This window comes from Apostichopus japonicus, chromosome 14 (assembly GCF_037975245.1).
Source record: "Apostichopus japonicus isolate 1M-3 chromosome 14, ASM3797524v1, whole genome shotgun sequence".
In the NCBI taxonomy this organism is placed as follows: domain Eukaryota; kingdom Metazoa; phylum Echinodermata; class Holothuroidea; order Aspidochirotida; family Stichopodidae; genus Apostichopus; species Apostichopus japonicus.
In genome coordinates this window covers 9635174-9657741 of record NC_092574.1, presented here as the reverse complement: position 1 = coordinate 9657741, position 22568 = coordinate 9635174, and the positions used below count along the sequence as shown (strand labels likewise).

The window sequence follows — 22568 nt, the reverse complement described above, 5'->3', positions numbered from 1 at the left end:
TCAGTTTAAGATATTAGTCTGATTCATGAACTGATTAAAATAAGTACTACAGCAAACAGACTCCGTGTGCAGTTTATGAACGGAAAGATCGTCACATCTGCCCATGCGCATGCGTTCGACTAATGCCTTGAACTGTGTTGGACACAACCATGGCATGTCAATTGTTCGGTGGAATAAATAAAGAGGATACGTTTTTACCAGTACCAAAGAGAACTGGTGAATAGAACATAAGAGTACAAAAGTTGTAATGAGACAGGTGTAGTAGATTATAGTTTCATATTAATTGTTTGTCATCACACCAAACGGCTGAACCTCCCAGCCTACGCTATGGTGATATACGTAACCAGGCTTCATTCGTTCTGGTATATATCTCACCACTTGCCTTACAGTTATCCTATTGAATAGACGTGTGCTTAAACCGGCTACCTCAGTGTTATTGTATTTTCTTGTGGTTCTCTCATGTCACCACAACAGGTAAGTGAGTAGCATCCCAAAGCTGCTGAACAGGGCAATTTTTTAATGGTCGTCCAGTTGTGCGAGACATAAAACCAAATCTATGTAGGTGAAATGAAAACAATTTGTACCATCCCCAAAGCTAGTGTTCTATTAACCAAACTTAAACATCTTTTCTACAGAAGTACAGAAGAATGCATGTTGGTAATTTTCATTTCCAGGCAACCAATACATTCCGTTGAGAATAATGAAAAGGCTGTCAAACCATGGAATTTTCATTCATCCTTTGATATTTTGCTGTTAATAGTATTGACATCCACAAATTGCATTTGATATTAATTAAACTTGTCTTGACCCTAAGACCTTTCACACAGGAAATATCGATCAAAATGGGGTTTCAATTACTAAAGGGGGAAGAATAAACTGTTAAGGTTTCCTCACATCTTGAGTTGAGTTACGAAAGCAAAACCTGAATGCACTGTAAACACTATCACATCTTATTCAGACTTTGTTCATAAAAGTCCCAAATTTCCAACGATTCCAATAAAATATTTTCCAGTAATATTCTGTATTTTTATCATATGATTAAATAACAACATGCCCTTGGCTATACATATATTACTTCGCAGTACATTCAGCCTGTACATAAGGGTATATATGTCCAGTAACACCACATGAAATCTTTTGTTTAACCTGACGAAGCTAAAGTTAATTGTAAAACCTTACCAGTTATAATACCAATGACAACTGATCCTTCTCTGCCCCTTCTGCCCCTCCTCTCATCCCCCTCTTCAGGTCTTTTGTAAATTCCGATAGTCCTAAACCGTGCTGCAAGACTGTGTCTGCACACATCAATAACGAATAATAGCTTTGAAAGTGCTTGAACAGCATATATACAAACATGTTCTACGGACATTCATCATTTATCATGGAACGACCAGACTCAAACCTATCACACATCTAAGTTTCCTTATTTGAAGAGATATAATACACAGATTTATCATTCTAACAAATGATCTTTGGACCAGGAAACTTGCATATATATGTGAATGGTTCAAAGGAAAGGGAAAAACACCTTTAAAGTCATATGCTGTATCACACTTTAACAGATTAAAATACAAAACATCACTAACAACAGCCACAGGAAATTCCAAAGTTGATATTGACAAAGTTGTTATTGAAAGAAAAAGATAGTTGGTTATAAAAAGAGGTGAAAATGACAAATATAACTAAGTTCTAACTTCAGAATGCAAGTCAAATTACCTTGCTCAAAACCACCCCTTCTACAAGTACTATCAATGAGTAGAATGCCAACCCACAGTGCAGTTCATGGCAGGCAAGAAAACATGAGACCTGACTATAATAATCAAACGGGCAAACTGTCTTGACTTTTCCACGAAACAAAGTTAACCGGTTCCATGAGCTTTTGTCATAGAACAAGTGTCCTTAGTTCAGTTGCTGCTTTTTTGGCAAATTTTCTGATACAAAATAAAAAGATTTTGGGTAAAAAACAGAGGCACCGTGGTGTCAAACTTAGGATGATGAGGGGGATCCTGCAGCTAAGCTGGGAAGTACATAATCTATTGTCCCCTTAAAATGTCTCTACCTTACAACCTGCATAGATACAGTAATCCAAATTGTTTGGAACTGATTGATCCTCGCTGAGCAAGATTTTGTAGCTGCTTTCCGGGTCCCTCTTTGTTATAAAGAAGATCAATGTTCCCTTTCCCATGACTTATTTAAATAGCTTTGAAACTGATTTTCACTCTTCAATGACACTTCCAGGTTTCTCACGACAGTCGTTGACCTTATCAGCATCATCTCAAGTATACACAATGATTCATTCTTTGTTTATGTATGACTAACAAACAATGGTAGTTTTATATTCCATCATATTAAGTATACTGTACACACGCAGGGATTTCTTGTTTGGTAATGTATGACTGACATACAATTGCAGTTGTTTAGTTCCATTATATTAAGTATACACACCAGGGATTTCTTGTTTGGTAATGTATGACTGACGTAAAATTGGAGCTGTATAGTTCCATTATATTAAGTATACATACCCACAGATTTCTACTATGTTAATGTTTGACTGAGATAACATCTGTAGTTGTGTAGTTCCATAATATTAATATTAATAATATATAATAATATTAACTTCAAGGGTAACCCTACATTAAACTGCACTCAACCAACAAAATGGATTACTTTCAGTAGTTTATAATGATGCTTGTATTAGTTTTAACGACCTGCGCACAAAATACTTAAAACTCTTTGACTTCTCCTTTAAAGCGTTAACTAGTGTACTGTAGGAAACACTGAATGTAAGCCTCTATTAGTTATAATGCTGGAAGCTGTATAACACTATGTATGGACTATGTATGGACTATGTATAACACTATGTATGGACTATGTTGCTTTGATGATCATCAAAAAGCATAAGTCATGTATTAACACTTCTTGTGTACTTCATTTGCGTGGAAATCCAGCCCTCTTTAAAAAAATCAAAACAATTGTTATCTTGAAGTTTCTATTATAATAATGATGATGATCATGATAACGATAATTAATGATAATGATAATAATCATCAGGGACGGGACTATTCAATGTTTACGACACGCTTAAGCGACCAAAAATGTGGGAGAAGCCCACAGGGTATATATGGATTACAACTTTCACAATGAAACCAAAATACATCTATGCATGACTAGACTCTTTGTTACGATGACAGAGAGCAAATACCATTCCTCCTTCCCTCTTTGTACTCTGTACTGTTAGCAATCCACCTAGTGATATGGCATGTACACGTTATATTGTTATCAAATCATTTTGCACGGTTCTCGAGGGATTTTTCAGTAAAAGAAAGTTCCGAGTATTAGCACCTACAAGAATGTACAACACTCTCAAATAGCCCACACAGATTTTTCTTGTCACACAATTCGTTTTATTCTAAAGGCTGATGTTTCAGTTTCAGGTTTATATCTCTATACCTCCTCAAACATGGCATACAACAGAATGGTGAAAATAAATGTTTAGAGATTACAACAACGTATTCCTTTACCGAGACAGAAAAGAGAAAAGAAAAGAAAGTGTGACTCATCAAAAGTTACACAATTTAATATATCTTGACTTAATACCAAAAAGTTACTCTTTCTGAAATGACTTTCTAAATTAAAAAGATTCCAAATTTGAGTTAAAATGTTGAATTGGAAGTTACCCGACGTGTAGGTTGTAATGCGGGTTTCTCCCACATTTGTGGTCGCTTAAGCGTTGTAAAAATAACTGCTGATTATTATTATTATTATTATGATTATTATTAAACCTTGTGTTAGGATTACACAGCATCTCCTGAGTCCTTTAAATCGAGTTTTCACACAGCACATGCAAACGTTCATTCAACCCAACATTTACCTTCCTACCTGCAGAGAAGAAACTCATATCAAATCCAGTTGTCATAAACATATTTTCCACGGAAGTTGGGTATAGGACTGTGATTACAGAAGCATTTATGATATCTGCCTACATTTATTCTGGAACTGTTTATTATGAACCTCACAGCAGATTGAGAAATGCTATCAGGAAACTTCTCTAGCCTAGTGTTATCAACAGGTAGTTATTAGCCTAACACCTAGAAGACCATGACAACTAACAACAGAGCACAGAATGGATATAGATGCAACTTAGACTTAGGCTTCTGTACATCGGCTATGAAGAGTCATGTAGGCCTAAGCTAGCTAGGTCTCGACATCTGCTCTGAAATTCTTTATGGTATCAAGTCGAAACACTACTGAAGGCAAAACACTAACAAACATACTGTACTTGTTGTCAGTCTATACTCCAAAGCGACAATCTTTTCTTCCAGAAATTCAGGGAATGTGATATTAATGTTGACTCCTGTGTTGATATCAATGGATAGGTCAAGTGCCCACATTTCTGTAATATATTCTCCAAAACATTTTTCTTTTTTCAATCTTCAATATTCTGGGCCTTTTTACAAACTTGGGAATTATCAGTGAAAATACTAGCTGAAATCCAGGGACATTTCCGGGGACACTTTTAATCCGGGGACAGTCCATGAAATGCAGGGACCATCCACGGAAACCGGGGACGACTGGACACCTTACCATACTCACATCCTTGTTCTAGCATAATTGCCAGTGATCGTATTAGCCCTCATGGATTTTTACTCCTGTACAAATATTCGGAGACAAATACTCTAAAAAATTTGGAAATCAATTACAGATATTCGTGCAAGTTTAAGTATTCTTACTCATACTAAGAGCCTTGTGCTTCAACTCAGGAATTCTATTTGTACTCATATGCATGAAGTTGTACTGATACTAATAAGTACTGTTCAAGGCTGCTAATTAACCAGTGAATATATACACATTTTTTTGTGCTTGTGAATTTGCATGCTGCACAAAGGTGCTATACATTGCAAACACAACTATAAAACTGAATTAGATTTTCTTTGGTGTGGTTGCAGAGAGAGGGATATACTCAGGGGTGCTGTTAGAGATCAGAGCCACAGAAAATAAGCCAAGGAATAAGGCTGTTATAACACAGAGAGTTAATATGAAAGGTGCCTGCATAGAACTATTAGAGCTGGCATATAGTAGTGACGGTTAACAGAGAGTCCGATTCACATACACAGACAGACAGACTTATACATACATAGATAAACAAAATAGGAAGAAACAAAAGTGATACTGAGAGACATCCGGATATATATCCTTGGAGTAAGGGGTTATGGGAATGTCCCTTGAAAGAAACTGAGCTGCTCCAAAAATATGTGGGTAATCTACCTTTTAGCGAAGGCATCTTAATGACGTTCTATTGTAGACAGAACTACATATCCTCAAGGATGATTCATGGGCTCTGGGACAGGAATAAGAAACAGGGGGTCCAACTTGCGTTAGTGTACCATTCACATCCGATGGGGAAGGATCAAAGGGTGTCTGCCTCCCCTTTGATAAAATCTGCTTTGCTTGGGGGTGTTTCATATGTACTAACAAACAGTGGCATTTTTTATAGGCTTCTCAAGTAAATGAATCCACTTTTTCAAATAGAATCTTGTTATTAAAGTTTTCTCAACATATTCCTGCTTTTGGTTTTATCTTTTCAAAAAATTTTCTCACCAGTGTTCAGACTGAATCATTGGCTAATATTTAGAAGCTTCCTGCCTTCTTTTATTTTGTTCTTGTTTTTTGTTTTTTGCAATTGATTACTAAAAAACATCAATCTTCCTCGGTCTTACTCTGTGAACATCATGTTTACGAACCAAGCTGTAAGTGCTTAGCCTATTCCCAAACCTTCTTTAATTTGATGTTACAGTACTTAACTTCCTTGTTTCACCCTGCATTTATAGTGAACAAAATTACTGAAGGTCAATTGCATTGCTACACACACAATAATAGCAACACTGCAATTGGAAATATGATCACCATAATTCCAATTGAATTTTTTTTTTGTACCAAGACAGCTACATTTACTGTTAATGTCTAGCAATTAACTTCCTTCTATTTTTCACATATTTTGTAAAATGCCTGTTAATATCGACATACAGAACTGTCACTGTCGCTTTTATTATCCTGAAAATCTCCAACGTTGTAGAAACCTCAATTCCTGCTTGACACATGTATGTATCACATCTGTCTCACACTGGCCAATCACTAACGTTGCCTAAAGAACCCAGGATGAAGTCCAGCTTAAAAGTATCCCCCCCCCCTCCCCAGTCACCACAGGGTCACCGCATGCGAACAATTTGTGCCAGCAGACAGTTACCCTTTCAACCATCGCTTCTTATGAGAGCATTTACCCCAGTCCTAGTCTCAAATTAAGTTTCTATGAAAATCCTGCTCAAAAGAAAAGCAAATAAGCCAGTAGGCTGGTAGGCCAGTAAGGTGCTAAACCCCTAAGGCCACACTGGACCACATAACTGGTTATTGAATGATGGTAGGGCAATTTTTTTTTAGGGGGGGGGAGGAGGTGGAGGCTTAAATTGGCATAAAAAACTCACAAGGTCTACAGATCAGTCCACCCAGCAGTCCATCTGCTGAGAACCTTTGGTCAATCCTTTTTAATTGAGCTTGATATCTCACATCTGCCTTCCAACACCCAAGTATCACATAACAGACAAGGTACTGTACACAACTTTACATTTGTCAGGACATTCATAGTGAAGTGCTCTGGGATCTATACTTTAATGTAAGATGCTATACAAGAATCAATCATTATTATGACTATTATTTTTACCATTCACCAGGTTTCATTACAGTACATGTGAGTAGTGAATCAGGGCAAGATTCAAAAGGGGTTTTGTGGGACTGTTATCAGGAAAGGCTAAATGGAAAGTGTGTGAGAATAAAAAATGGGTATATACTGTACATATATGGGATTTCAAGAACTAAAAATAGAATACTTGCACCATTTTTCCTTTTTTGCAACTGTGAAGAGATATGAACATTAAAACACTAAATTTGTTAAAAACAAATTAACAGAAATCTAACACCAGCCTGGTAGAGCTAAAATATATCAGGCTGAAGTTTAAAACGTTGGAAATGATCAAAAAGCATGTTATCAAACTAAACTCTAAAAATATTGACCATCAGGGTAATAAATGGAACAGTAGGGTATTAAACAAAGTCCCATGGCAAATAGTAGCGAATCACTGTGACAGCCTAGCTTGCCCTTCTGACCAAAGTGCTCATATAAGGCTAATTATATCCAAACTTAAAGGAGGTATCGCAGCATATCGTCAAAGGGCGGGACAATGAGGGCGGTAGACCACTATTGGTACTGCCCATCTGCCAAGTTTTCTCTTCCAAAAATGTTAAAAAACAACTAATGAATATTCACGTCCTACAACGTTTGAGTACTAAAACGCAGGTCGTCATTTCGTTAATTACCTTTCATTAATTACTACTTTAGTTTTAGTCTTCACTGCTCAGTCCACATCTTCAAGCTGTGTGATTTTGGCAGCCGGAAGTTTCACGACTTTTTCATTTGAATATTAGATACGTTTACTTCAAAAATACTATTTTGAAATAAAACATGTGCTCAAATGTGACCAGATGTTTTAAATTCAGTATGTTATATCCTAGCTATACAATAATTAGCACTAGTGCTTTTCTTGTTAGAAAAGCATATGTTGTCCAGACTAATTGAAATTATAGTCAAAATGGCACAGCCAGGCTTTGACCTTCAAGAAGAGAGGGGAAGGAGAGTAGGGTCAAAGGTTTAAGGTGGAAAGGAATATCTCCCATTATAGCTAATGCATGACAATTTACCCTTCCCTGTATAATATCTGTATTATATTTCTCAACAAAGGACAAATATGTTATTTTGCTTCCATCATTCCAGTTTCTCTTTTCCGATCCATTTCCTCACGCGAATCATAATTCTTTCCAATTCTGACCATAATATTGAAACTCTTCGATGAGAATATTTACTTCATTCCCAAATTGTAAACTAGCAATTATGAAGCTCTATTGATCACTGAGAGAAATCAATATTTTTCTGGTGTTCTGAATTTCAAAGATGAATGGATGAGTTGTAGTTGATATTGCATAAATTTCAGCAGAAGGAAAAGCTAATTTCGAGTGATCTTAAACCAAACTTTTCGGACCTGTAAAATTCTCTGTGACTCTTTTCAGGAAAACAAATGCATTGCTGTTCAAAAAGAGAATTAAGTCTTTCTTCTCAAGAGTGCTTTGAGACGATCATCTCAATCACAGTAAATGTAAAAGAGCTGAACATATGCACACAGGGAGCTACAACAGCTTACATAGACGTTGGGGTCAGACTTGGCTTGAAGGGTTCAATATAACTTATCAGAGCACATTTCAATATAATTATTTATATATCGAATCGCCTTTCATATCATCAACAAATCTTTCCAGAAACCTTTGACCGACACAACCTATTGTAACCCTGTAGAACAACCTCATCTGTATAAGAGCAGTACTACAGTATCATATTACAGTTTTATTAATATCCTTTCATATAATCAACCTTTGACCGAAAGTAAGTTTTATAAACCTGTAGAATAACCTCATCTGGATGAGAGCAGTACTACCGTAGCACTAGTGTTTTGCCTACTTAAAAATGATAGTGCTGTAACTGCAAAATAATAAACAAGAAGAGTGCATACAAGTGCTTTCCTTGCTGTTACCAAAGCCATATCTTCTCTAACACCTACCAGGTGTCATGTCATATCCACCACCCTCACAACCCCACCCCATCTCACATCACCATCTTTAACCCCCCCTCTTTCCTTCCTTTACATGTACCATTGAACTCTGAAAATGAACTAGTTTGCACATTTTCCTTTAGTAGTTAATCATTTCTTCATTAACAGATACATCTAAATGTGAATACCATACCAGGGTTGACAATGGCACAAAGTTTTCTATTAGCAAATTATAAGAAACCGATACTTTTGAATTTCAAAACAGCTTGTGTCATAACTTCACTGCATGATTTGATGGTTGGATTTTGTTCTGTTCTTTTTTTTTTAATACTTTTTTTACTTGTATCTTTGATCAATACCAAGTCTCACAAAATACGGGAGCCGTTGTAAGTAGTTCTCGTGTTACTTTTGACTATGTTGACTTGAAGCCTGGGCAAACATAGCTTCGTAAGCTCTGGTTGTATGGATATATCATCCAGATAGGAATGTCCTTCCCCCCCCCCCCCATATAACTTTCAGCAACACCGAAACCATCACCCAATTTATTAATTCATTCATGTGACCAAAGTGAGCCAAACTAAAAAAAATTCTGACGTGTAAAGGAAACTTCTGAAAAGGAAAAATTTCTGCCTGCTAACAATTTTTTCTTAGTATGACAACTCAATAGGCTTTGCAGGTCACAAGAGAAAAGAAAATACTAACTTAAACTCATATCTATGAAGAAAGAAATACCTTGAACAAAATGTTTCCATGACACCTTACTTCTCTCTACTTACCCGCCAAAGTAGTAGAGTAATGGTTCCCCCAGTTCTTTGACCATCAGCAGCCATAAAGTTCATCCTATATTTGTTATCCGGAGAGGTCATTATATCCCGTATCGAACATATCGCTTGACCCAGAGGCACAATCTGCAAAAATAACGAAGTACAAGAAAAGTGGATTGAATGTCTCTCTTAGTTTAAGATTAACATTGTCAAACATAGGCCAGGCTGTGTGCTTTTAGAGTACAGAAAACTACTCAATTGTACAAACCTAAAACAGGAAGATATGAAACTAATCTCTAATCTGATTCAGTTTGTTCTCATTTGCTCCCCCCCCCCCCCAACCCCTTGCTCTCAGATCAGTTCATTCACTTTTCTTTCGTATTCCTCTTTATCTTTTTTTTTCTCTTGTCTCTCTTTCTTTCTCTCGTTTTCTTCTTTACATTTCGTGCTCTCTCTCTCTCGAGTGCTGCATGAAAAGAGCAAATGGGCGGACTGAATAACAAATATGTGGCACTCATGCCTTGATTGATGGCGTGGGTAGATTATTACTTGAGTAGAGGGAAGAGTTTCAGAAGGCTCGAATGAATTTGAAAAGACATCATCAGTTCTTGTGAACATTTACATCAAAGCTTTATTTTGTATACATGATAGTCACATTGTGACTCTTTTATTGTCTAAGGCATACTGTATAAGATATATATATTCACAGATACAGTAGTTAGATATTATAATCCACAAGCTAATGAAGATACCTATGTGTACCATACGACTGCTCCTAAACAGCAAGTTTGTACATCCTCCAGTGCACAAAATTTTTGGTGTCCCACACATTTTAAGATAGTTCTTTCACCTTGCTTCATTGCAGAACATTGGCTAATGATGCCTAATGCTTCATTAATCTTGGATCGAGTTTGGTCGATTGAAAGTAACAGCTTATGTTGTCCTGTATTTTAATGATACAAATAAGGTTGTAATCAAACTTTCATTTCATAGTCGATCCTCACATCAAATCAAGAGCACTTTCACTGCGTTGAGGATGTTATGATCGATACACATAACACTTTAGCCATATAACTAGAGCAAGAGGCTACTCATGACAAGAACTTTCCTTTTGAACGTAGTATTGAGTTACACAATAAATTTCAGAATAAGATCATAACGCTATATATGTGTTTGTTACAGTTTGTTGACATTGTAGTAATAGATTCCTGTACACACTTGGCAGTGTTTTGTAGAGATAGACCTTGACTTGTCGTCCAGTTACAGAGATGTTGACAATTGACAATCCATAGTCATGGACATTAAATATAAATATGAATCTAATAGACTGACTTCTGTCAGCTTGCCGCTTTGATAAGCCAATGTGGCTTCTCTGCGAGTTCCTGCTTGCAGGAGGATCTAAATACATACATACATACATACTTACTATGCTGAATAACATGCAAAGCAATGACAATGAGTTTTCGTACTCAGTGAAGAGTTATACCCCTATCAATTATTCTTTTGTTCTGTTGGGGTTAGAGCATTACAGGTTTTCAGAGGAATCCTTGCAGCATGTAGGTAAGATGACGACACTCTCAGCTGACTTTAAATAAAATGCATTGTTGGAAAAATGTTGGGCATTGGCAATGTGAATAGTAGTTCACAAAACTATATGGTTGGGGCTCTAAACACACGCATCATACAATGAAAGTAGTACAAAACAGTGATTTAAGCTATTATTTTCCATCTAGTTTAGTTTATGGTATGCTAACGGTTAGGAAGCCAACAGAATGAAGCTCATTTGAAACTCTACCTGTGTGATGATTGGAGATGAATCAAGGCTTGGATCAAGTCTTCCATTTTCATTGAGTAAACATTCAGAGTCATAACAAGCAGGCAATGTAACTGTCGCACTTATTCCTTAAAACCGTAACTGCCGTCACCCCCCCCTCCACCTCCCTACCTCAGACCCATCTGAGGAGGGGCAGTGTACCCCAGTTAATGATCACTTTCACTGCAGGGAAACTACGTTGACCAAAGCTGTTTCAAAACCACATTTCCCAATTGTACGAACTGGAAATTCCAAACCCACAGAATGTGTTTTGCAGTTATAGTAAACATGTTATGTTTGACAATGTCACATTCGGTATTACCAAGACCTGAGCTCCTTGATTACCATTTTCATGTGTAGGGCAGTTCATGACCCAATTAAAACTTGCCTAGCTACTTGTCAGGACAGTTAGACAGGTGTATGTATCTACTGAAAGGTATGCGTCCCCCTGATCCCGCTCAACTCCTTCCAGAGTTTGCCATAATTCAAATTATTCAAGATTTTATTTAATTTATGACTACTACTAACGGTATGTGCGTCTCTGTCCTCCACTTGGATGACACTGGCTCGGATCCTCGTTATCGGGGAGATGTTCGAACGAGACTCAAACACGATGGTGGTCAGAAAATGAGGGTTGAAGTTGTTCTCCACTATCTCGGTCTTGCCGACGCAAGCCCACCAGGTGTCAGGTGGTGTCACGCACTGCACCGTAATATAAGTGGATGGTGCGGAATTAGAATTAATGGACGGCAGGTTACTGCAACCTGTGAAGAAAAGAGGAACACCGAGCTGATCACATAACAAAATAAATTCATAAAAAAATGAATGAACTTTGGACATTTTGCTTTCAGTATCATATTAAGACTTCCCATGCAATACAACATTTCACTCTACCATGACACCAAACTGCTGCATACCAAAGTTTCGTAATCACATGATGATCATTTTACGACTTGTTTCAGCCTAGTTACCAAAAAAAAACTCAATTTTTCTGCATACAATGACAGCTTGGCACTGTCAGCTGAATATTAACATCAATTAATTCAACTTTACGATAAAATTGTCTAGTTGACAGATATGAAAAGAGGGGTCCCAGCATGATACAAATATAGGCAGACTTTATAATTTGTCACATAAATTTGAGAAAAGTCTATTGATAGCATATTGAGTGAAACTGATATTTTCTTTTTTGTAAAAGAGGCAATAAACTTGAAATACCGCAATTAATTATGGACCTTTTCAAAAGATTCTGTGCCTGAGATCTGTTTTTATATAATGTTACACACACAATTTCGAAAACCACTTGATGAAAGGATTTGTAGCTTCCTTTCCTACTTGAAACATTACAACCAATTCTCCTGTCATGTGAGAACTGAAACATTTTTCAAACAACCTACACTTAACAGATATAACTTATAATTAGAATTATAGAGATTGCATTTGCCATATTACAAACCTTTAAGAAAAAACTACCTTCTTCTATCAATACTTCTAGAATTTTATGTCACCATGGTAACATTGTAAATTTTACAATGCCGTGGTAATGGTGTGGTTGAACATGACGGTCACTATGTCAGCTAGAAACTAAAACACAAAATCGACTCGACCCAAGCAAAACAGGGAATCGAGAAGTGAGAGAACTGATTATTTCCCAGTGAGGTTTCTATTCCTGATCAACTCACACATTGACATCTCCAGTATCGGTTCTTCGTGCGGTTCGTCCATAATGTCCCCCATGTCTAATACACCGTGCCGTTCCTCGGCGATGGGATCTCGGCCGGTTCTCGCAATCAATTTCTTTCGGAGGATGTGCAGCTGTATTCTCAAATGATCGTAGCTGGCTTTCTCTAGTACATGGACCCACTCATCACGCAGCTCGGCAGAATGAGCTGCAAAGTACTGACTGTTCGGCTCCCCAATGTACTCTGTGGGAGACAGAAATCAACATTGCCATGGTAACAATGTTACATGTTTTATCAATCAACTACAACTTTATGTTACCAGTCATCATTACTGCTAAACAGCACTCATAACTAGAACTTGGGACAAACTACTTCTTGCTTATAAACGCTTTAAAACACACTGTGGAGCCTTATGGAGGGACAAACTGAGCATGCACAACAATTAACATTATATATTACTGAAACGGTGAAACAGCATTTGTACCACTCTTGCTATGCTGAATTACGTTTCAAAAACAAAGCAAATTTTAACAGATTTCGTTTTTTGGTTGTCCCTTGGAGAACCAGGTCTTACTCTTTGGTTGTCTGAGCAGCAAATTCAGTTGTCCGAGAAACCGTACATAGCAAAATAACAATGAATTTGCTGGTAAAAGATGTAACATTTAGGCTTATTCTCTGCCACTTAAAACGATTAATTTAAACCAAAATTGTTTCCTACCTGGCAAAATAAATGAAAAACCGTTGTTTCAGCACTGGTTAAGTATCCTTTAAAGCTCTAATTGTGATGATATTCATACGCAGCGGAACTTTGTAAAACTTGTCATCGATTTCTACTCATGCACTTTACTTATCGACAAATGACAACTTACTCTCTTCACCAAATATATACTGAGAATGTACTAATACTTACAAAAGGTCACAAAATTCTTCATCACGTTCCACTTGTTAGGGAAATTTTTTACAAAGGACTGAATGAAAAACCTTCCTTTCAAGTTCCTTCCTAGTTGCTGACCTTTGGCAATATATTATTACTATAGACAAATTCAGGTGGTGTATAGTAAGCAGGAAGCCTATATAGGTCTCTGGATAGTAAGCCATACTTAACAACCCAGATATAGCTACATGTAACAATAACACTCTTCTAAGTCACTTCAAGAATACAATGGTAGTTCTAATTACTGTAGCATGTACAAGTGTAGCAGTTATAATCTACATAAATATTGCCTTGAGGTGTCTGCCAATTGGATAATCCCAAATTAGATTGAACTAGAAGGATGGACCGTGAGCTCTCTAGAAAGATGACTTTCATTGCAAAAGTTTCATGTTGATATCATAGATCAGTTAATACCACTACCAGTTCAGGTTGTGTACTGTATGTACCCTACAGTACTTTACAGCAGGTTTAGAATTTCACAGGTTTAACCTCTTGCTAAAAACAAGTGCCAGTGCTTAACAAAAAGTCTTAGTTCTGGCTAAAATCAAGGTCTCACAGGTAATTTCCTAGATAATACAAGATCATCAGTCTGTTATAAATCTTACTGGCCTAGAGAGCAGCCACAACAAATGTTTGCTGTTAATCAAAGCAGTAAAACAGGGCCTTTGTTAGGTATGGAAATCACGCCAATTCTAAAAGTTTTAAAATCAACTGTCCTTTGGTTGTTAATGGCAATGATTTCAGTGCCTTTTGATTTATTACTATACTTGCAAGTAAAATGTATACCAGGCATGTAATTACAAGGTCTGCTAAAGTATACTATACCACTTTCATAAACTGAGAAATTTTATAATGCTTTAGACATCAGAGGTTATCATTCAAAGAAAATATTGTAATCTAGCTGGCATATATGGTATACTACTATACACTGTACAGCAAGCTGCATTACTTTAAAGCGTACAACAAGCTGCATTATGGCATTGATAAATCTGCATACGATTCAATGCACACTGTACTGTAAGAAGACTGTTGAAATATTAAGATATTAAATTGTTAATATTTTAATAATATTATGAAAGTCACTCATGCTGAATATCTATTTCAATCATTATCCAGAAGGGTATATTAATTTCAAGGACCAATAGAATTCTGAAGATGAAACTGTCCATGAGTAGAACAACTAAGGCACTGTAACGTTACTTCCTTCTAACCTTACTAGCGTTTATACCGTCAAAGTGAAGGAGAAAACCAAGCATATCAAACTAAACATATCAAACCAAACACATAACTGTGAGAAGCCACAATTTAGACAGAATAAAAAAAAACTGGCACTAAATATTGCAGAGCACATGTCATAAATTGTACAGTATGTATTTCTTGAAGTGGGCCACGAGATATTTTTTTTTTTTTTGGAAGGGATATTCTATCAGCAGACTATGTGACAAGTATTGTGCAGATAAATATATATCAGACTACTGGTTGAAGACATCTGACCTCAAAATACTGTGTCTTGTCTCACAAACATACTGTCGATTTATTTGGTCAATACATGTTTTAATTGAAGGCTACTGTAACTATTATAGGAGTGATCCCTCATTTACATTCAATAAAATGGACCGCTTTGGTCCATCCAATGATCTGTGAATGTCATTATGGCTTGCATGTGCTTTTCATCTCTGTTTTACTCAGATAGTGCCAGTATCATTAATAAGTCCTTTAAATATATATATGATACATTGGAATCGTGTTTATTCAGCTCTGTCATGTATGTGGCCTAAGACAAGGCTACCTAAAAAGTCTGTAAATTATATATGAATATATATATTTGGAAAGAATACGTGTTACCTTTGCCCACTTAGTGACAGATGGCTTGTAGTCCATTTAGCAAAGAGGGGAAAAAGCCATTTAAAACAGTATTTTAATGATGATATTATTTTAATCTGTTGTTATCCCTATCAGAAAACGTCTGACAACATGGTGATGTATGATTAGGTTTCCTCGATCCTGATTGATTCTTCACGAAACAAACAGAATGTTTGACAGTTGTCTCCAAAACCAAAATTTCTGTACGAAAAAACACTTTATAAAAAATTGATAAATGCAGGTTTTTTTCCTGCCAGGATTCACCAATTTCCTGTGAATATGTGGTAACTTATACTCATAGCCAGCCAGAAGAATTCAAAGTTTTACGTAGGCACTGCAGTTTGTCTCTCTATAAAATACTACATGGTTTCTGTGTAGAGCAACCTTCTTTGTACAAATTTGCACAGTTTGTAGAGCAAGTTGCCCAATCTGCATAGCATTTCACAATGCGATACCGGATAAATCATAAACAATTGCCTGATAGCAGTGCTCATTGAAAATGACTGCAAGGATTTAATGGTTCGCCAAAAAAGGGAAACTTGAGGTCAATGACATTAAATACGTACCGACGCAAAAGGCATATGGTTGAACCTCTCCGAGATCTGGTCTGATTACGACTTGTTCTAAGACGATCACACCCTGAGGTCCAGAAGACAAGTCTCTTCCTTTGAAGTAAAACAACAGGTTCCCACGAAGTCTACACCATTTCTCAGAAAATGCTGAAAAGAACGAAGAAAAAAGAAAATAACACAAAATCATCTTCAAAAGAGTTTGGAACTTAAGTAGTAAACTAGAATTGCACAGTCCCATTGTTTTTTGTTTCTTTTTTTTTTCCAGTTGAAAATATAACATTCTATTGAAGGTGACCGTGGGGAAGTATAAATTCTTCTTGAAAATTGATTGGAATCACTGTCAAAGTCAAGTAATATTTACACATAAATTGAACACCCCCCTCTATCCAGATCACCTTATATGATGTCACGGTTATCCCTAGTTTAATGGTTCTGACTGGCGAGTTATTTAACCGCAGAGAAGTTTGTGTCCCACAAAATCTTATGTTATATGCACTGCTCTTTTCATTTGCAAACTGCTCATCAGTCACTGATTAAATTTTGTATATTACTGACCAGTGTGATTTTCTTGAACTAGAGAAACAAATTTTACTTTTAATACCGCACCCTTTGAAGTACCTAAATGCGAATTATTTTCTGAAGGCTTGAACAAAGAGATACCAACTATACAGAGTCCTATGTATAGGACATCTGCCTATATATTAAAGTCAACCTTGTTTTTTGTACCAGTTGGTAGGTTGCAATATATTCTAGTCACAATTACCATGATATAGGTACAAGTGTACAGGATGACTCTTGCATACAGGAACAGCAAAATAAGCTTTCTGTATCAAAACAAACATAAATGTGTCCTGTCCTTGTTTCCCATAGCGATATAAAACCCATTCACCCATATGTACATGTTTTGACTGCTTGCTGAATGTTCATGACATTTCAGTTTCTCTTTAGCCTAGAATAACAATGTTACAAATTGCTTAGGAATCATTTTTATTAATGAGCCTCTAGATACAAGATAATACTTGGCACAAATGTAAATATACAAATGCAAACAGCATACTTGTGGAATTAGCAAAATAGAAAATGTGTTCAATTACTTAAAAATTTCCAATTACGACAGCTACATGCATGGTACATAATATCAAAGGCTTAGTTGAGAATACAGGTAGGTTTCTTTTGGTATCAATATTTCATAGATCTTCCCATCCTCGTGAAGAGTCAATATTGAATGAAAGAAGTTGCACATGCTGACGCTGTGGCTGTAAGCTAAGTAGACTGTACTAGTTTGACGGAAGAAAAGATTTAGGTGTTTTGTGCACTTTTATAATGGAATATTGAAGGAAAAAAATAATAAAAAATAAACATAAAAATTTACTTGTTAATTGTACAGTACTGTACACAGCAGTTCATCCAGATTATGAAAAATTTGTCACAAAATGGAATTGATACGTAAATCAAATTCTAAAACTAAATTAAATTCTAAAATTATACAAATTCTTCTAAAATTAAATTTCGATTTGAAGGTCTGTCACTAATTACAACACAATCACAAATTACGTTGTGATCTGTCATAATTACAACACAATCATAGAATAGGTTGTGACCTGTCACTAATTACAACACATGTCAGAGTATGTTGTGACCAGACACTAATTACTGTACAACACAATCAGAGTATTTTGTGACCTGTCACTATTTTACAACACAATCACAGAATAGGTTGTGATCTGTCACTAAATTACGGCACAATCACAAAGTATGTTGTGATCTGTCATAATTACAACACAATCAGAGTATGTTGTGACCTGTCACTAATTACAACACAGTCACAGAAAAGGTTGTGATGTCACTAAATTAAAGCACAATCGCAAAGTATGTTATCACCTGTCACTAATTACAACACAATCACAAAGAATGTTGTGACCTGTCACTAATTACAACACAAACACAGAATAGGTTGTGATCTGTCACCAAATTACAACACAATCACAAAGTATGTTGTGACCTGTCACTAACTACAACACAATCACAAAGTATGTTGTGACCTGTCATTATTACAACACAATCACAGAATAGGTTGTGATCTGTCACTAAATTACAACACAATCACAAAGTACATTGTGAGCCTCTGCCTTTGATCAAGATGTTACATAACATTGTAGTCACAACCTGAGATGCTGTACATTAACTTTGACAGTTGTTACCAGGATTTACCTACGGTAGAGGCTTACAGTATGTACTCATGAATAAAATGATACATTAATAAACCGAGAACATTTCTCCAAGGACTCCTGTCACACTGTCACACGACTCTTTTAATGTCTATTTCTTTATCGTACTTTGCTACTGACCCAACTTAAGTCACTGAACTACAACAGAAACATTTAACAATTTTTTGGGCCTACTGTGCAACATCATCAAAGTCTGTGTACATAAATCAATGTTTTTAATTACTTAAAACGTTAAGTACATTACCCTCATTCCAACTGAATGTCATAGGACAAAAACAAAATCCTTCCAACGGGGTAAAAAACAGAATTAAGACTGAATCCTGAAATCCCTCTGACACCAATGACATATAAGGTTAAAATATAACCTCTACAGATGAAACACACTTTCAAGGTTTAGCCAACTGAGTCATTAAGGAAATACTAAGACGGCGCATTGACAGCTAGTCTTTAATAATGCTGTAGTTGCACAATATAGTACACTCTGTAGTGTTGTGTACACTATCCTGTAGTTGAACTCTTCCATGAATATGGAATGTCAATAGAGAAAGTGGTATTTCCTCAAAATACGACACACGCACTCAATGCGAGAGGCATTAAAGAGATGGTGCAAACCATCTCTAATGATGTCACAATTTAAAATAATTTCATTAATTCATAATTTTTTGAAAGAACATAAATTTGTAGATAATGAGCAAAAATATAACTGTTCTTAATATCATCTTGCAGCAGGCTACAGGTTTTACACCCAAAACCATCTGTTAAGAGCTAAATTCTGCTAATTAAACTCTTAATTCTGCTAAATTGATCTTACAGGTCTTTAAGTGGAAAAAGGAAGGAAGTTGTGTTCCTCATGAAAACTAGTTTAATTCACAATCCATTGAAAATTTATGTATATATACTCCAGATGTGTTTTGTAGTCATGGTATCACAACAACATTGCCTTCATTACAGAATTTACTTGTATTTATGGAAATTATTGAGGAGAACAATTATCCAGCCTAGATCATATCTTTTACTAGATCTAAATTGTAACAATGTCAGCCAGAATTTATATGAAGCAAGGTATGATGTAAACTTAAAAACATTTCAGTTGGGTTGTCTTGTTTATATCCTTCAAGTCCTTGTGTTCAGCATTGACAACCATGATATGAACAATGCAAGAATTGTTTTCTTTTCATTGCTTCTTATTCACATTTTCCCATTTGTTATGCAAATTTATGCAAATGCAGTACAGTCTGCAGGGCTTATAATAACAGGCCCACTATGACGAACGACTATACAGTATTTCAACGTTAGTATAGGAAATGTCCTACTGTATATCACATATTATCCAAATGCAAATACCTATAACGTTGAAGAACTTTTAAGCAATTTTGTCAACAAGACAATGTTGTTACAGTAGGTGATAAATTATAATGATTTCTGGAAATGACCTTGAAGAACCATTCAAGCAAAACATTTATATGTAGAGTACACCATATCGTATGGAATGACAACAGTCACAAATTAATTTTGGTATGTTAAAGATAATTAAAAATTTAAGCTTCAATGGATGAAGTCTACATCCACTATTCTGTACTGTACTTCTAGTTTTTGAGAACTAACTGTTTAATATAAACAACATCAATGGCTTATCGAGGAAAGTGGTTTGACTACTTACAGTACATCTATTAAGTACTGTTGGTCCTCAGATGCCACACAAAACCCAATGGGAAAACATGCAACAGATCACATAGCTTGAATTAACTTATAATATATCATATCTGTTACAAATTCAATTCCTAAACTCAATAGATAAGCAAATATCTAAACAGGCCATTTTTTAAACACGACTACAGAACATAAAATACTGACATACCATACAAACTATACGCATACAAGATTTTAAAGTTTGACCATTGTCGACTCCAATGGAATAGCAAGGTTCTTGCATTAATTGGATTCACAGATCTAAGTATACATTCAGTACTAAAGCAAGTTCATCTAAGATTTAATAATATTGGAGATATCTTGTATTATAATTAAAAGGTTTTCAGACTTTAACCTACGTATGTTGACGTCAAAAAAACAACTGACCTCCTGAAAATAACAAAAGGTTTCCTGCTTGCACTCATTAAATAATCACTAAATGACAATAACAGCTTTACATTGAATTCCTTTAACAATAACTGAATAAATATTCCTATTAGGAACATTAAGTTTCTATTCCATTTGAGATTTTGAAAAGAATTTTTAATTCAACCTTCAATTGAATCATGCAGCCCACAAATTGTTATTGCATTTTAGTGTGAACTGTGTCATCTGAAGAACAATGAGGTCAGCCTTTCACTTTCCATTTACAAGAAGATTATGATGACTAATGAGTGGCTCAGGCTTATATATGAGGTTTGGCATAAGCCAAAACTGTTAGATAGATCTCTCCCTTGTAAGTCATAATAACTATAAGGCAAAGACGATAGATGCTAGCAGATAATTGGCACAATATTTATAAACTATATATGAACTAGAAATGATGGGTCAGGAAAAAGTTGTGCATCTTGTAATGTGACAGTAGAGACAGGTGTAGTGCATAAAGTAAACACTGTAATAGTACCATAACTTGGGAGTAACGATGGGTGTTGACCAGCATCAGTCTGACTTACATTTATATAAATCTTCTCATTTTCAATATTTATGTGTACATAGCAAAATGCAAAAATGTACATATCGAATATAACCCTATTAACTTTAGGTACAGTACTGCAGGATAGAGACAAAAGGAGCATTTCAATACGGCTGTAGATCTCAACTTTTGTAGAAATGCTGTTAATTCTCTGTTAGGACAATTTTATTCTGTTATTTTAACATTTATTCCTTTCTTATTACTGGTTCTCAAATCTGCACTCAATATTAATAAGATGCCATGTATTTCATGAGGGTGATTAAATATGATACCACAATGATTAACATCGGTCACTGTTTCTTATCTGTGCTGCATTTCTTATACCATGTCTGTGTTTTTTTTCCCTTTCTACTGTCTGTCTTTTCTCTGTGTTGTTTGCTGTATGTGTGTATGTGTGTGTGTTTTGTTTTTGATTAATGGTACAGTATAAGTTTTCTCCTAGCGTGTACATTATTTAAAATTTGCTTGCTCACAGTAAACTTAATGTTTTTAAGTATTCTGCTCACACTGCAGGATTACCAAATTACATTATTCAGTATCTTCTTCTTCTTGAAAAACCTCTGCAAAATGGGATTACATAGAAAAGTGATCAAAGTTAAGACTGTATGAATGATAGCTGGCAGATAAGCATATGTACTCCCTACCCATGTCAACCTCCTCTCCACATTCCCCATAAGTCTTGCAACAACACAAGAGTCCATGCAGCATGCTGGTGCATGCATGCACAAATCTCACATTCAAAATGAGACTGAAAGCAAACGTTTACTACCCTACCGGTGTTATGTGCCAGCAACAACACGACACCTCAACAACCATTCTCCCTCTGCCTACTCCCACCCCCCTCCCTCCCTCTCAGCTCTTTGCAGACTTCACAAAACACACAAGAAGATACAAGCATGTATGGTTTGAAAGGCTGAAAACCCCCTTGCAGTTCAAGTATATTTTATGACCTTGATAGTTAATATCTTACGGTCTGTTTTCGGTTTCTTCCTCCATGTACTGTTTGATATAGTCCTGACATACAACTGACCCTCCTTTGTGTAGAACTCCTTTGGTTGGATGGCTAGGCTCTCCAATTCTTTTAGATTAAACTTCATCTTGTTCTTATATGCAGTCACGTCTCAGAATCTGACCAGTTAGTATCACAGCATAATCAACAAATCTGGGGGGAAAACTATACATCGGGTAATGAAAATAAAATAGAGATGTGACATGCCAAATAGCAACTTGTTCTTTAAGATAAGTTCACGATATATTACATATTCAGAAATATACTACAGGAAAGGTTATCACAGCAATGATTCAGATGATGCTAGGGATGGCCACTTGTTTATTAAAGGTTGTTTGTTTTATACAGCTGCACCACCGGTTCTGCTTTGCAGTGTCACCAATGGGATAA

The 22568-nt window shown here is 35.9% G+C and overlaps 1 protein-coding gene across 11 annotated transcripts in view; it reads right to left on the bottom strand.

Moving 5' to 3' along the window:
• LOC139980042 (inositol polyphosphate-4-phosphatase type I A-like) overlaps positions 1–22568 on the bottom strand; it is a 71605-nt gene that overhangs the window by 47534 nt on the left and 1503 nt on the right. For 8 of the 11 annotated variants that reach the window (XM_071991400.1, XM_071991404.1, XM_071991405.1 and 5 more), the window contains exons 2-6: positions 22140–22343; positions 16274–16426; positions 12911–13153; positions 11757–11992; positions 9428–9559 (exon numbers count right to left, since the gene is read on the bottom strand). In XM_071991400.1, the coding sequence (XP_071847501.1) occupies positions 9428–9559; positions 11757–11992; positions 12911–13153; positions 16274–16426; positions 22140–22266 (891 nt within the window). In that variant the 5' untranslated portion in view covers positions 22267–22343. Of the gene's footprint in view, positions 1–9427; positions 9560–11756; positions 11993–12910; positions 13154–16273; positions 16427–18751; positions 19009–22139; positions 22344–22568 lie in introns of those variants that run through there. The other 3 variants (XM_071991398.1, XM_071991399.1, XM_071991402.1) reach the window with 3 other exon arrangements.